The sequence below is a fragment of the Tasmannia lanceolata genome, unplaced genomic scaffold (genome assembly GCF_043159265.1).
Source record: "Tasmannia lanceolata isolate RefF3 unplaced genomic scaffold, GAP_Taslan_0.1 ptg000002l, whole genome shotgun sequence".
NCBI classification, from domain to species: Eukaryota; Viridiplantae; Streptophyta; class Magnoliopsida; order Canellales; family Winteraceae; genus Tasmannia; species Tasmannia lanceolata.
In genome coordinates this window covers 29,763,892-29,780,751 of record NW_027518679.1, presented here as the reverse complement: position 1 = coordinate 29,780,751, position 16,860 = coordinate 29,763,892, and the positions used below count along the sequence as shown (strand labels likewise).

The following is a 16,860-nucleotide window of genomic DNA, read 5'->3' as shown; positions in this document are numbered from 1 at the left end:
CCGCCACTTGGCCGTCAAAGTATCTCGGCTTGCCTAGAAAGATAGATGCATGAAAAAAGAATCTGGTTCAAAGAAATAAGAAAAAAAAAGAAAAGAGGATTCCCACAACAATAATAAACATGTACAGCAAATGGAGATATTATTTCAATACATAAAGGATCATTCAAGGTAGATGCCTTCCAATTAAGATTCTCATCAATCATTCTCTCCCTATGACCCAATGGCTTCATACCAAATCACCCTGTCTTTTCAACTGAGATAGGTCCCCCTCCCCCAACACACACACACACACACACACACTCACTTATGCCCAACAATTCATTCTTTGTAACTGGGCAGTTAATGCTGTTGATTTCTTGCTTAATTTATGGTGATACTTGTGGTAGTGGCTCCAAGAAAACAAATCTCAAGATGGATTTAATCAATTTATACTACTTAATTATGCCCCACAATTCAGTCTTTTGTAATTGGGCACATGATGCTGTTGATTTCTTGCTTAATGTCTGGTAAGGTTTGTGGTAGTGGCTCCAAGAAGCAAAACTCAAGAAGGGTATTTCTATATTTAATCAATTTCTATTACTGATTTATGCCCCACATTTAATTTTTTGTAATTGGGTAGTTATGCTTTTGATTTCTTACATTCTGGTGAGATATGTGGTAGTGGTTCTAACAAACCAAATCTCAAGATGGGTCTCTCTCCATTTGAATCAATTTCTGGTACTGACTTATGCCCCATTATTAATTATGCCCCATTATTAAGTATAACTTTCTCTAACTTTGAAAAATTAATCTTCCAAAAATATAATGTATGCCCCACAATTCATTCTTTGTAATTGGGTAGTTGATGCTGTTGATTTCTTGTTTAATTTCTGGTGGGTTTGTGGTATTGGTTCCAAGAAACGAAATATTAAGATGGGTATCTCTCCATTTAAGCAATTTTTAGTACTGAGTTATAGGGGCCATTGCTTTTAAAAGGTGTTTCCCTTCACAGAACTTTGATGTTTGAGGGCATTAGTGACATTGGTCCCTCTGGTAAATGAAGTAGAAAGGTGGGTCTTTATAAACTTGTTCAAGAAAAGATAAACAAAAGAAAACAAGTGGGCCTTGAGGGATTCTGTCATGATACCCACACCACAAAGGTGCCAATGAGATAAAATCATTCTAAGATCCCTCCTTCCAATATAGATGTAACTTGTCAAGGGAACCACTTTATCATTTCACAATTTAATGAGATTCCTTTTGACCTTAAACTAAAAAAAATGTCAAACAGGGTCTCAGTGATCCTATCTATAATTACGAGAAATTATATGGTGTAAGGGCTTACAACAACAAGGCCTTCGTTGCGTGGTTTCCAGGTGATTGCACGCATCCGTAGGGAAATAGTCCTTCCCCCGAAAGGGGTGGGGACACCCTTAGTTACCAAAAACAAAAAAACAAAACCAATAAGGCCTTTGTAAGGTGGAAGTACCACCCTTGACATTTGATCCAACATCAGCTCCTCAAAAAAGCTCAAAAACTGAGCTGCTGTTGGATCAAATATCAAGGGTGGTACGCCTACCGTATTGTCGTAACACCATATAAAATCTCATATAAGGGAAAGGTGTGCGTACTCGGTCGAGTAGATAAGCTTATCTACTCGGTCGGGTTAAAAACAGTGGGGGCCCACATTTTTGGGGTGATCCAAACCATTCATTTGAAAGGCCCTTACCTAGATATGGTGTCCACAAAAAATCAGCCCCATAGGATCATCCTAACCCATCCAACAGTGGAGGGAAAAATGGGCAGATTTGTGGACAAGCTGTGTTTGTCCATTTTTCCCCATTTTTCCCTCCACTGTTGCATGGGTTAGGATGATCCTATGGGGCTGATTTTTTGTGGACATCCTATCTAGGTAAGGGCCTTTCAAATGAATGGTTTGGATCACCCCAAAAATGTGGGCCCCCACTGTTTTTAACCCGACCGAGTAACCGAGTAGATAAGCTTATCTACTCGACCGAGTACGCACACCTTTCCCCTCCTATAATTACTATTCTACTTTAATGCATAGAATGAAGAACAAGTACATTCTAGAATGAAAGAAGGTTTTGGTGAGTGGTTAGTTGGAGACTCGGAGCATGCATATTGATTCGGTCAATATATGGATTAGATATGTTAAATGTTCTCATTCTCTTTATAATCGTCAATCGAGAATGTTCTTTGTATTTGGGCTATACAGTGGAACTCCACAAATTGGAGGGTTTGGATAATCCTATGGAGAATATTTTTGGGGCACGGCCTATCTACGTCCGGGCCCAGCAAATGAATGGTTTAGATCATCCAATTATGTGGGCTCCACTATATTTGTTTACGAGATAAATAGTTTGGATCAGTAAAGGATGGATTTTGGTTTTCTTAACAGAGTAATTTGCATGAGTTTGCATAAAAATTCATTGATCATACTGGTCAAAGTTTGTTCAAAGTGGTCAAAATCAGTCAAGTGAGAGAGGGTGCCAATATCACTTTATACACTGATTCTGGGTGTATATGCCTACACACCTCGGGCCATCTACTTGCTGGAGTTCGAATAAAAAAAAAACTTTACGTAAGTTCCACGCGGAAAAAAGTAGACTTTCGCCGTGTCCAAGGATACACAGAAACAATGGTGTTAAAGAGACACTTAATACCCTAAAAAGTAAAAACCCTAGTGATTATCTGTCTTAGTTTTTATAATGGTGTGTGGCCGTACAGGCCAATATTTTTCAAAATGAACGGTACGGCCCACTCTACAGGATGATCTAAACCGTTCGTTTGTTGGGCCATAATGTAAATAGGTTGTGCCCCAAAAATCATTTCCATAGGATGATCCTAACCATCCCATCAATAGTGGTTTTATAATGTACATCCCTTTGTGGATCGGAGGGTTATGATCATCCAATGAAAACAATTTTTTGGGGCACAACCTATTTAGGTTATACCCAACCAAATGGACGGTTTAGATCATCATTGGAGGCTGTACAGTAGTTTCTTTTGAAAAATATTGGACTATAAGTGCACACACCATATAAGATCTCTATGTAAGGCATGCTTTTAAATTTCAACCGAAATCTGAAATTTCGGGCTATGGTCGAGACCAAAATCGAAATCTTTTTGTTGATTCTACTTATTCATATGTTGAATTTGAAAAAAAAGAGGGAAAACTACTAAAAACCCCATAAATAAGAACTTATCTACACAAATCACCCCAAAATTTTCTTAATTACCAATAGGGCCCTAAATAGTAGGGGTGCAACTCGGGTCGGGCGGGTCGGATTTTCCAAAACCCTACCCTGCCCGAGAATTATCTAGGGTCGGGTCGGGTTTAATTTTTTACAGGAAAACCCGAGATTCCTAAACCCGACCCTACCCAAGATAGTTTCTCGGGTTAGGTCGGTTCGGGTTGGGTTTTCATTTTTTAGCGTAGGATAGTGACTAATTTTAAAGATTGTAGGAAAAAAACATATCTTCACACCAAAAATTTCTAAATTTATGTCATCAAGTGTATAACTTTAAGAAGGACACTATATTTTCACATAACAGACATGATCACCTCAATCAAAATAATTGTATCAATATATTGGAAAATAATTTTCTATGTTATTCAAGAGATATTTAAGAAAATCACAGTGCACCCATATGAGTCGGGTCGGGTTTCCGGTTTTTTATCTTTAAACCCGGCCCTACCCAAGATTGAGTCGGGTTTTCCAATTTAAAACCCAACCCTACCCAAGACCCATGATTTCTAAATCCGACCCATGTTATTTTCGGGTCGGGTCGACGCGGGTTGGGTAAAACCGGACCTGAGTTGCAACCCTGCTAAATAGATTTTAATTTTTCCTTTTACCCATTTTACCCTTTTATCACCCTTACAAATGCCTAAAATCTCTCCATCCATTAATCATTTGAACTCTCTCTCTCTCTCTCTCTCTCTCTCTCTCTCTCTCTCTCTCTCTCTCTCTCTCTCTCTCAATTAGAGAGATTATATGGGACGGGCGGGCATGCACGTGCAGACCAAAAATACAGTGGGCCCACATTATTTTGGTGATCCAAGCTATTCATTTGTTGGTCCTGACGTGGATAGGATGTGCCTAGAAAATGACCTCCATAGGATGATCCTAACCCTCCGATCCCCATTTTAAACCTAAACAAATCGGAGGGTTAGGATCATCCCACGGAGGAGATATTCTGGGCACTTCCTATCCACGTTAGGGAACAACAAATGAATGGCTTAGATCACTAAAATAATGTGGGCCCACTGTATTTACTAGGGGCAGACATGGTTCAGTTCGGTTCGGTTTTGGGGTATACCCAGAACCGAACCATATATAATCGGTTCCCTGAAATTGGAGCCAGAACCGAACCATATATGTTTGGAACCGGACCGAACCGAACCAGAACCATATATAATCGGTTCGGTTCGGTTCTTGGTTTACCCAACCTTCACCAAATGTAGATATTTTGCCTAATCGTATTTATAATCGGTTCGGTCCTGTTTATATATGAACTACAAACACTAACATGCACGAATTGGAAATAACCAGGCACAAATTTGCACAAATTTGAGCAATGCAAAAATTATATATGACCTACAAAACATGCACAAATTTGGAATAATCAAGCACAAATTTGGGGGGTGAATTAAAATTTTAAAGGCAAAGCGATGAGGCATTGGGTTTTAAGGTGAGGGTTGGTTCTCGGTTCGTCTTCGGTTCCGGGATCCCAAACCCAGAACCGAACCGAATTTTCATCGGTTCCAGGATATCTGAACCGGAACCGAACCATATAAATATGGAACCGAACCGAACCGAACCGAACTGGTTCGGTTCGGTTCCTCGGTTCGAACCGGAACCATGTCCACCCTTAGTATTTACAACAATGAATGGCTTGGATCACCAAAAGAATGTGGGCCCACTGTATTTTCTTTTGCTGCACCACATGAACGGCTAAAATTTCTCAATTAAGAGAGTGAGAGAGTTCAAACGATACTTATTGAGAGAGAGAGAGAGAGAGAGAGAGAGAGATTTTAGGGATTTGCAAGGTGACATAAGAAAGGGTAAAATGGGTTGTAGGCAAAATTAAAAGCTATTTATGGGGTGATTGGTAATTAAGAAATTTTTGAGGGGATTTGTGTAGATATGTTTTTATTTATCCAGGGGGTTTCTAGTAGTTTTTCCTTGAAAAAATTCATGAATTCATTCCCGGATCTTAGGATTCTATGCTTCTAAGAAATCAGCTTTAGCCCTTTCCTCTATTCTATGATGCTTCGGCGGATGAAACATCTTCCGATTTGGCAGATTATTTCTATCCGTAATACCCGAAACGTGATATTATTTGAAACAAAATTTTGAAATTTCGGTCGAAATTTTGTCCGAAATTTAAGGAAATTCAACAAAAATTACAATTTTTTTCCATTTTTAATATTTTCCCAAAGGGCAATGGTTTTTCACCTCCTGTAGGTTTATACGCCCCCCTTTTCACGTGATTTGACATGAAAAAGCGTTAAAGTCTGCCTCCAATTCACATGACTAGGGCGGGCACATAATCCTACAGGGGGTGAAAAAAACATCTCCCTTTCCCACAATTTCGGTAATTTCGGCTGAAATTTAGTATGAGATAAAATATCATTTTTAATTGTTTCGCAGGATTTCGGCTGACATTTCGGTTTCGGTCCTAAACCGAATTTGAAACCATGGTCTAAAGCCTAATCAAATAATCAAATCCCACAAGACATTGAAATTTAAATGAAATGTTGGCCCCATGAAGAAGAGAAAATACACTAAGAAAGTTCAAAAAAAGAAGAAGAGATAATAAATACATAGAAAGCCCCAAACAAAATATATTATTTCCACTAATCTCTTACTAATCCTCTATTTGCCTTTCAATACTATCTTTACACACCTTACAAAAATAAAAACACATTAGATTCGTGTGACGTCACATCACGGAGCACCCGTTCGGGTTCTCGTCGCTAAAAACGTGGTACGAGTCCGGAGATGTGGAAGAGTAGGACTCCGAAGTGTACGCATCCGGCGCAGTATAGTAGGAGGCAGCGTAGGTCGTGCGAGGATACGCCTTGTGGTAACTCACCGAGTAGACCGGCTCAGGGTACGGGACGTGGCTGTATAACTGCTGACTTGGCTGGCTCGAACCGGTAGATTTTTGGCCAACCGGAGTTTGTACGTTGCTGTTCGTGTTATTACCTTTTTTACCTTTCTTTTTCTTCTTTTTACCACTACCACCTTTACCGGCAATCGGAGCCTGGGTCGGACTGGGTTTTGACTCTTTACTTTGACGGTTGACTGCCGGTTTTCCTTCACTATTTTCTTTGTTTTTTTTCTCAGCTTCAGAGCCACCATTTTCACTATTTTTAGTTTCCTCTTTCTCGTTGTTCTTTCCACCGGTAACTTCCTGTTCTTCCGGTTCCTTCTCCTTATTCTCAGGCCAAAGCTCAGCTTGTTTTCCATTTTTCACTAACTTTTTTATCACTGTTTCTGCATCAATATCACCATTAACAGTAACTTTGTGTTGCTTTGAATCGATCATTATCGTATAAACCCCTAAATAAAAGAAACAAAAAGGAGTGAGAAAACTTAAAAGGAAATGACAAGAGAAAATTTTAGTTGGGAGGGTGTTTTTTTTTTTTGTTGGGTACCGTCAATGGTTTGTAGAACTTTTTTGACTTTCCTCTTGCAACCTTCACAGTGGATTGAAACTTTCAAAACCCATGTCTGAAAAACAAAGAGTAATGCTTTTACAGAAAACCCAAAAGAGTAAAAAATGAGGAAAGGAGATATGTGGGTATGTAGAGGAGTAGTAGTAGCTTACCTGATATGTTAAGGCTGGTGAAGCTTCTTCAGTTGTTGCCATGAGAGAGAGAGAGAGAGAGTAGTGTAGTGTAGGTTTGGAGGGTTTTGAGAACTAGTAAAAACAAGAGAAGAGAGAAAACTAAGAGAGAGAGAGAGAGAGAGAGAGAGAGAGAGAGAGAGAGAGAGAGCAGATAACTGAGAATACAAAGAAAAGAGAGTAAAAAAGGAATGAGAAATGGTGTGTGATGACGACGAGGCATCTTGCACGTATTTTGGGACTCTTATCAAAACAAAATGACAACAATACCCTTACTCATTTTTATGTGTAAAAGATTCCCTTTTAAATGCTGAAGGACAAGAATATTATACCGTCCATTACCAACCCTAGCCCAACCTGAGATAGCATTACCTCAACCCTAACATGTCCCAACCCGAGCCTCAGGTTGAGGATGGTCAACCCTAATCCAACCCATCTAACTAGAAATCGGGTCGGGTTGAGTCAGGTTGGGTATGGTGAAGGGCTGAGTAGGGTTGGGTTCGAGTTCAACTAGGGCCAAATAGAAAAATAAGAAAAAATGTAACCCAAAGAAAATCAAGATAAAATTAGACGACAGAGGTTGGGCTCGGGTCGGGAAGGCCTCAACCCTAACCGAACCTAACCGAACCAGAAATTAAATAGGGTTTACTTTCCAGACCCAACACAAGCCAACAGCAAGTTGAACCTATCGGGAAGTTGCACCCCGACTTGCCATCGAAACAATGCTTCAAGGTTCCATCAAGAAAGGCCAAATCGTTTATCCTTGTAGTTCTTTATCTCACGTGCATCTAAAGCATATCCAAAATTGTCTTTTACCATGGATAATGAAAGTCATGATCTTTCATACAGTTAGTTATAAAAAGTAAGGGAAATGTTTTGATGAGGGAGCTCTTCACTTTATTAAAAGTAAGGTATTGCCCCCACCATAGGATGTTCTATTGAGGGTTAGGATCAACCCTCTAATATTCAGATTGGAGGGTTAGGATGAATCTATGGAAATGATTTTTGGGGAACAACCTATTTAGGCTGTGGCCCATCTAATGGACGGTTTGGATCATCCTATGGTGCAGTCCATACCGTACTTTTAATGAAGTGAGGAGTGCCCTCATCAAAATATAGTAGTGCTGATAACATTTCCCAAAAGTAATTATTAATATTGTTAAAAGAGCTCAGTTCTTGACCCCACCCAAATGACATTAGCATGATCCAAACCATTCATTAGGTGAACCCCTAGAGATAGAACAATCTTAACCATTGGTGGGCAAATGACAAATCGAGAAAAATTTGGCTATAGCCCAAATTGTAGTGTTCCAAGCACAAGGTTGCTTGGGAAATCTCATAAATTTGTAAGGGAAATTTGGTTTCTTTCTTTCTCTCTCACTGAATTTCTTCTAGAAAGCTAGAGAGCTCACCTGTTCTGGAAGAATGGAAAGATGTACCCGACCGGTTGAAGTCGTATAATCTTATTTAAATCGTCTGGTCAGTGTTTGTTGCCACAAGTTTCCTCTTTTTGTATTAAAATGTTTACAAGTAAAGGGCAACGCACAAGGGCGCAGTGATAAATTCACCCCCTTCTATTACAATATTCACCCCCTATTTTTCAAAATGAACTGGACAGCCCACACCATAGGATGATCCAAACCGTCCATTTGATGGGATACATTGTAAATAGGTTGTATCCAAAAATCATTTCCATAGGATAATCATAGCCGTCCGATCTGTAAAACCCTCTATCATTCAGTCCCTCTACAGATCGGACGGTTGGAATGAACCTATGGAAATGATTTTTGGGGCACAACCTATTTAGGCTGTGGCCCATCTAATGGACGGTTTGGATCATCCTATGGTTTGGGCCATACTGTACTTTTAATAAAGTGAGGAATGCGATCATCAAAATACAGTAGTGCTGATAGCATTTGCCAGAAAAAATAAAAAATAAATACATGCTTTTATGACTAACTGGCATTCTGTGGCCATGATATACGGGTGTAAAAGCGTGGGGCCAACCTCATGCATGGGTTTTGGTACAAATGGTGGGCCCCACTAATGGGACGGAAGAAGAAAAATTAGCAAATCCAAAAATCCAAAGCCAAATGGTGGGCCTCAAGCCCCTTAAAAATATTAGATGTAAAATTGTGGGCCCATATTACCCATGGGTTTGGGTGGAGATGATGGTTGTGCCATGTCATCAAAACATGAGTGTAAGATGGTGGGCCCCACCTAAGCTATGCATGGTGTATAAAATGTTGCACCCCTACCAAATGCACGGCTTATGCTAGAGTTGGTGGGCCCGCCCCTACAAACCCCAAGTGTAATTGGTGGGCTCCACACTACGATCTAGATGATATTTTCACTCCCCCTTGCATTAAACATGCGCCCCCACTTATAAGGTGATTTGATGTCAAAAAGCATCAAAGTTGCCCACTGTTCCCTTCAAATCAGGTTGGTTACAAGGGGGGCGCATGCCTAATGGCTGGGGGGGAGTGAAAATATCATCTCCCAATAATCATGTAAACATATGACTTCAGAGCACGCAGATGTACGTATGTATGTTTTCCAAAGACAATTGAATAGCAGGGAATGAGAAGAAAAGCAGAGGAAAAACGGGGAAAAAAAACATAAGGCTCTGTTTGGTTGCGGGCATTTAGATAAAAGACGGGAATATGTCTGGAATTTTGAAATGCCAAACCCCATTTGGTTGCCATTTGCATTTCATTGGCATGTTTGACCACCGGGCTTGTCGGGTGCTTGTCTGCCCACGTGGACACCCAACCAAAGCCAAATGGCAATCCACATATTTGGAGTTTTTTTGCTGGAATATCAAGATACCTAGCATGTAGAAATGACGGAGACGTGCTACGAGAGTTTTTTGTACACATGTTCCGAACAAATTCCGGCAACCAAACGTCCAAAGTGGATCATATGCCGCCCAAATGCCTGAGCAGAGCCTTGTAACCAAACAACCCTCCGGACGAAGTTCCAAAAATCTCCCCCTTGACTGCCGGGCTTTGGAAATGCCGTTTGACTTCTAGTCTTCTCCCATCACACCCAAGCTCCTACAACCAAACAGAGCCTAAGAGAAATTGGGAACAGAGGAGGAAAGTTTGCAAGATAGGATCAAACCATGAAACTTTGATCCACCCCTACCTCAGTAAAAAAATGATAAAATTACCAAAACACCCTTAACTCATAAAAATTATAAAAACACCCCTACCAATTAAAGTAACCAAAATGCCCTTATCTTAAAAATTACCCCTACCCAATTAAAGTAACCAAAATGCCCTTATCTTAAAAATTCACCTCGATCATGAAAACAATTGCTATCTAATAAAAGGAGAAATTATACGGTGAATGCGTATGCAGATCGGTATTGGCTGTGAGACAGAAGTACCGCCCTTGATATTTGATCCTGTGAGTTTCTTCAATCAAATAACAAGGGCAGTACCGCCAATACCGACCTACATGCGCATTCACCATATAAAATCTCCTCATAAAAGATGACAAAAATAAAATTTTCACATTGAAATGACCAAAATGCCCTTATCTTATGGAATGACCAAAATACCTTCACTCTTCAAAAATTTACCAAAACACTCATAATTCATAGAAAAAGACCAAAATATTCTTATCTGACTAAACGACATCTACCTTAAGAAACATAAGAAAAATACCCCTACCTCATAAAAAAATTACTAAAAAATGGAACTTCATAGAAATGACCAAAATACTATTTTTTTTGGGTAGGTAACCTGGGATCAATCCCTACCTTAAGGAAAATAAGAAAAAAAGAATAACTCATGAAATAGTGGCATTTGGCCATATTTCAGCTGGGGGCCGTTCACTAGTTTTCCCGGGAAAGGAAAAGAAAAGGATGCTTGAGAAACTGACGTGGCAAAAGGAAAAGAAATCCCAAGAAACTGTGGAGGAAAAGGTTTCCCGCAAACCCGTCTTTTTTTTTTCCCGTGCGAGGAAAGAAAACAAATCTCGCAGTATTGGTGGGAAATGGAATCTCGCTTTAGAGATAAAACACCATTTTCCACGTCATTTTTCCAATTCTCCACCTATGTAATGTTAGTTCCCCGGAAAAACAAGTGAACACCACTATTTTAGCTTTCTCGGGGAAAAAAAAGGTGTTTTCCCGGGATTTGATTTCCCGAGAACGCGAGTTTTTTGTTATTTTCCCAGGTAAGAGTATTTTTGTTTTTTTCGAGTTAGTGTTATTTAAGTCATTTTTATGAGATATGAGTACTTAGGTCATTTTCTTCAGGTAAACAACTTTTAAATCCCGAATTTGCTAGCGACTTTCGCAGATGGCATTTCACAGCCGTCTGTTGCATGTGAGAGTAGCCAACCAGCACACCGGCTCACTTTTCAGCAGATTTTGTCTTATTCATTTAATTCAGATGGTGTGGCTACTCTCACATACAACACACGGCCGCGAAATGCCATTCTACAAAGGTTCCTAGCAAATCCCTTAAATCTCTGTTTTTTTTTCCAAGGATTTTTTTATATTTTATTTTTTAGGACTTTTATTCATTTTCTCATATATATTTTTTAGTGGATATAATTAGACCCTATAATTAATACTTTTGGTTTAATAAAAAAATAGGTCGAAAAGAAAGATCTACTTAAAATCTTTTGAATTCTGAAAGAAGGGATTCAGCCATGTGTTTTTTTGAATTATCTGAAACATGTTTATTTTTACTACTATAAGAAAATCATGAAACTTCATAGAAGAAAAACATAATTAATCAAACTATGTTACCCGTTAAAAGTTTAAAAAAAGAAGATTCAGATTGACTTCCTACAAGAATCTTCCAAGAAAAGCACAATCTGCATAAACATTATAGAAGGCTTCAAGAATTTTGTAACTCTTGTCGATTTATATGCTCAGTCCCAAGCATATCACTCATGTGTACAGGTTTGCAAGTGATGTGAGCTTCTTGGCAAACTCCGGTTCATTCTTTCTCTACCTGTTTAGTGCTCATGCAAAAAGAAAAAAGAAAAAAAACTCTTAGGCATCATGGTCAAGACAACATAACTGAGTTGTAGAATGATTACATAATCAAGAAAAAAATTGAAAGAGAATAAAATCAACTGAAGGAGTAAAGCCAGCAGGAACCATATAAGCATTTCTCTATATTTTTTTTACAGTGATAGCATTTATGATTGGCCGTGAGATTTAGCGCATGTGTTGCGTTGCCCATGTGCTTAGCGCTTATCACTGTATACACGCTTAGCTCTTCTTTCTAGCCCATGGGTTACATTGCCCATGTGCACCCTCTTCCTTTGCAGCATCCCTGTTCCAAGAGAGCACCATGAGAGAGAGAGAGAGAGAGAGAGAGAGAGAGAGAGAGAGAGAGAACAATGATGCCCCTTTTGTAGAGGATCTTTCTAGAAAAATGACAATCAACGAATGATCCAGCATAATCTTCTATAAGGGCATTTAACAGTGCAAGACAGATCCCAAGATAACCTTGTACACCAAAGGTCAGGCTGGAAATCATATCTGAACATCCATCCAATCAATCAATGCCTATTAATCTGAATTGAATCAATGTGTTTGCCTCTAAGACCACCCCCTCAGGACAAATTTGCACTCATCAAATGTTTCTAATTCATTTCTTAGAAGAATCTTAACTTCTTTGAAATTGTGATATGTTTTGAAGCCTTGAAATCTTCAAAGGGTCAAGGCATATAATCATTACAGCATGTACCTATAAACACATTTATCAGTTCTAATTTCTTACAGAGTTGAACTGTGTCATCATTTGATTTGTATCTATCGAAGGGAAAAGTGAAGACATACATTGCTTGGTCCATCAAGAGAATCAAGAGAATTTTGCCCTCCCTGGGCATGGTAGGATATTATGACATCAAATACAGAAACTGAGAAATGAGGTAGACCTGTTAGGTGATCCTTACTCCTTACCACAATGAGTTACACCATATTGTGCTTCAAGAACATAGGCTCACACGTAGAGTAACTATTCGAACTATGATAAGGACCACCATATATGCCTACATTCCAAAATAGAAAATAAAATAATAAAGTAAGACATGAACTCTCTCACATTTGATCACAGCAGAGGAGAGGGATGGATGGAAGGAGTAATAATGTGGCAAAACAAAAGCCAAGCCTATGCCCACACAATGAAAATAAGAAACCTGTAAAGCTGCTTCCAAAACATAAATCAAACAGAAGGTAAAGTACACTGACATAGGGTCAGTTTATGATGCAGATGCAGATGCAGATGTGCTACTAATTAACAGTTTTTGTTGGACAAATAATTTAACAATAAATTAGTAGTAAAGAAGACATACAGAACGCTTTTTGTTTCACTATACTTCTGATTACATTAAACTTCTATACTCAGTACCTAAGCTCTAGGAATCAACTCCTTCCGATAAGCCGCAGGCCTCATAAACATCCATTACAACCTCCATGGATTCAGATCTTGCCATTCCTTAGTAAACCACTCTTAAGTGCATCCAGAATAAAGGAGAAATAAAACAGCCAGGTCTGTTTTACTAAGGATTCAATTGATTTTTTTGGTATCTAAATGACCACACCACCAAAACTTCCACTGGCGGACAACGTAGAACTGACTTCACTCATTGAATTTCAGGGAGTAGTAAGGAGCATTTCAGCTATCATTTTATCATCCACTCAAAAGTCTTCATATGGAGAATTCATACCCATTTTGATGTGATGGCAACATCTTCATGGCTGTCAAGAACACAAACCTTCACGAACAGGATTAGGGATCAAGGGGATTGATTATTAGGAACATGAATTACATAATGGAGGTCAAGATAGTTTATGAATTCTTGACTTAGTTTCTTGAGACATGGCTTTTTTTAAATCAAGACTTGTAATTTATTTACCAGCACCCCTTCGAGGGGACATATTTTTCAAGAGACGTATTACGAACCGTAATTGCATAATGCAGGTCAAGAGAGTGTTGGATTTATAGTTGCATGTCTAGGATAATTTATTGGGACAAATGTTTGTTGAAATCAAGACTTCCACTTTCAATAGGACACTTTTGATCCCAAGAGACATAATTTATTAATTTTTTCTTTTTCCATTCAGAAATGTTCTCCCAATCGTGCAAGGTGCTTTTGAAATGCTTATATGAGGATTTAAAAGTATTGGCCACAAAACGAAATATAGGCTAAAACATTTCTGGAGAGGAACAATAAGAAAGAAACATGGTTCTGTCTCGCCATGCCTGGCAAAATTTATCCATGTGAACACAATAGCCATTAAATAAAGAAAGCATACATCATGAATGTATCTGAACATGTTGCACAAAGAAAAAAATTCAAACAAAAGCAACCATGAATAAATCAATGAACATGGGGAGAAGAAATCCACACTACATTGTTTGACATTCACACTCTTATTTAACACTTTCTCATTGGCTATCAAAATTTGAATTTTATTTTAACCCTGGTATGGACAGTTCGAGACAAAATTTGGGACCATCATAATGATGCAAAACTGGCTTGAAAGCACCTTCTTCTGATGCCTTGCATATTTTCGAAACACGGATCCTTACCCATTATTTTTGGTAAATTCCGTGGATTAGATGTTTCGACAATGATAGAAAGGAAAATATTATAAACCATCAACCCATGATCAATTTACCTGTGCAAGAAATATTGATTCACCTTTGCACTTCTTATCTTCCCATGTAGTTGGATCTCTATTAGATCCCCCGAAAAATGGAAGCCTACAAAAATAAGGAAAATTTACCAATGGGGGGGACACCAAAATATAAGAATTGTCAACGGGGGACACAAATTTGAAAAATTGTTCAAGTGGGTTGATAACCCCCTTTTGAGAGTTTGATAACCCCATTTAGAGGGTCAATAAACCCCTTGAAGAGACTTGATAACCCCCATTTCGACCCTCTCTAACAATTTTTCAAAAGTGTGTCCCTGGTTGACAATTCTCGTATTTTGATGCCCCCCCATTGGCAATTTTTCCTTAACCAACAAGAACAGAGTTAAGTTGAGAAATGGGCCTAAGAACAGCAACAATCACTATAACTTCGGAAGGCATAGCCAGCACAAAAATGGTGTTAATGTGTCCCATCAGAAGAATAATGAACAGGAATGGCAATCATTTGTTGTAATACTTATAACAAGTGCCTTATAAAAACAATTTAATCTCAATTTTTCAAAATAATCACCAATATATAAGTAGCATTTTCATAAAAAAAGGTATCTTTATTGTCTTCTCTTTGAAAATGAGGGATCTAAAATACAGACAAAAGTCACTCAACCACTGACAAAAAACAGACATACTGAAAATTTCTCAATATCTTCAGAAAATTCTAAAAATTGTTATTTATGTCTTGTTCAAGTGGCATATAGGAAATTATTGGGAAATTTCATATTTTTAAAATATCAGAACAGAAGAGCAAGCAAACATTTTCTTTATGGACTCAAAATAACCCTACGTTTCAAGAACAACAATAATTATTAGCAATGCATTTTCAACCATACATCCTCTTCCGTGAAAATGACTGGAGCAACATAGAACAACAAGCATGATGGCCTATGATGATATCTATCCTATTGAATAAAATATTAGTAAACGAGAGCATTCTCAATCAAACTTTCTCATTCACTGATAATCACTGGAGCATTTAAGATCATGAAGAAGTTAAAAATAAACAAATAAAGACAACACAGACCTCAAATATCCCATGTAGCTGGTGAGTAGGGTAATTGTAGAGGAACAGAGGCAATCCTGGAGTTATTGTCCAGACAGAATCACGATATGTAGGTGGTAAGCCTAAAAATGAAAAATGTCAATGCACAAGTAAGAGAATGGTTTAGAGATTGGGCATGTAGCTCAATGGTTGAGGCTTTGAATCTCAACCTTGAAGTCACAGGTTTGATCCCACCTTACCAGCCCAAAAAAGTAAAAGAATGCTTTAGCATTAACACAAACAGAAGATGAAGCAATCCAACACAAACTAAAAAATCCTGGATATATTCATAAAGTGTTTCTAAGTGATTAGGTAAGGAAGCCTACATTTCAGCAGCATCCCAACCTTCTAACCAGATCCACATTTACGGAACACAGTGAAAATGGGTAAGAAGTCTACATGTGTGTGTGATGCAAATAGAAAATGGGCGGAAGGGAAGGTTAACAAAAAGTCCCCAATGAGTCCGATAATCCTCAGGTCCTGTACATGAAAACATTCAAAAACCCTACATAGAAAATTAAAGGAAAATGGAAATGAAAAACCCTTAAATTAGAACAAGTAGAAAAAAATAAGCAGAAGTGAGAGCTTGAATTAAGAGATTACCAAGAGTCCAAAGGTCAATCGTACTACATCGCCTGTTGGTGATGGAGATGGAAGCGAACTCGAGAAGAATGGCAAGCAAGTGGAGGTTTAGTTAAAACTCAAAAACATGAGAAATTTAAAACATCAAAAACATTTGAAAACCTTACAAAATCTAAAGTGTTGAGTGTTTTAAAAGCATTGGATCAAGCCAACGTAGTTCGAAATCGAACTCTCCTAATTACTACTTCTAAAACACTCAACACTTTAGATTTTTTAAGGTTTTCAAATGTTTTTGATGTTTAAAATTTCTAATGTTTTTGAGTTTTAAGTGTTTTAACATGTTTTTGGGATTTTTAAATGTTTCAAATGATTTTTAGATTTTAAAGTTTTTCCAATGCATTTGGATTTTAAATTTCTGATATCACCCTTTTGGTCAAAGACCTAAGGGAAAATGCAAAGCAACACCCTAGGGCCAAACCCTATGACTAACAGGTAAAACCCCTAAACCGAATAAACTAGTGTCAAAGACACCGGAAACAATCTAAGGTTCTGAACGAGCAATCAAAGCTCCATTAGACTGAGATAACCCCTAAAAAAGAAAAGCGACGACAATACTAAGGAGAAACTCTTAATTAAAAACACTATCAAAAGTGAAGGTAAATGGGTCAAAGACTCTCTAATAATACTACCTAAA

At 38.2% G+C, this 16,860-nt stretch overlaps 1 protein-coding gene and 1 long non-coding RNA gene across 3 annotated transcripts; both read right to left on the bottom strand.

Annotated features, from left to right (window-relative positions):
* Nucleotides 1-5,808: 5,808 nt before the first annotated feature.
* On the bottom strand, nucleotides 5,809-6,895 carry LOC143883832 (uncharacterized). Its single transcript, XM_077387137.1, has 3 exons — nucleotides 6,841-6,895; nucleotides 6,668-6,743; nucleotides 5,809-6,572 (listed from the first exon to the last, which is right to left on the bottom strand). The coding sequence occupies exons 1-3, from the start codon at nucleotides 6,880-6,882 to the stop codon at nucleotides 5,950-5,952; spliced, it is 741 nt and encodes a 246-aa protein (XP_077243252.1). The 5' UTR covers nucleotides 6,883-6,895; the 3' UTR covers nucleotides 5,809-5,949.
* A 4,979-nt stretch (nucleotides 6,896-11,874) lies between these two features.
* Nucleotides 11,875-16,133, bottom strand: LOC143883824 (uncharacterized). Of its 2 annotated transcripts, none has more exons than XR_013252564.1 (3): nucleotides 15,911-16,133; nucleotides 14,513-15,667; nucleotides 11,875-12,158 (listed from the first exon to the last, which is right to left on the bottom strand). It is a non-coding gene; the product is annotated as an uncharacterized LOC143883824 (long non-coding RNA). The 2 variants fall into 2 exon arrangements; XR_013252566.1 differs by having other exon boundaries at nucleotides 14,513-14,853; nucleotides 15,567-16,129.
* Nucleotides 16,134-16,860: the final 727 nt, after the last annotated feature.

Excerpts from the sequence above, each read along its gene's own strand:
- LOC143883832 (XM_077387137.1), bottom strand. The coding sequence starts at position 6,882 with ATGGCAACAACTGAAGAAGCTTCACCAGCCTTAACATATCAG. Across the intron at positions 6,744-6,840 it reads CACCAGCCTTAACATATCAG|ACATGGGTTTTGAAAGTTTC; the intron begins GTAAGCTACTAC and ends TTTGTTTTTCAG. Across the intron at positions 6,573-6,667 it reads AGTTCTACAAACCATTGACG|GGGTTTATACGATAATGATC; the intron begins GTACCCAACAAA and ends TCTTTTATTTAG.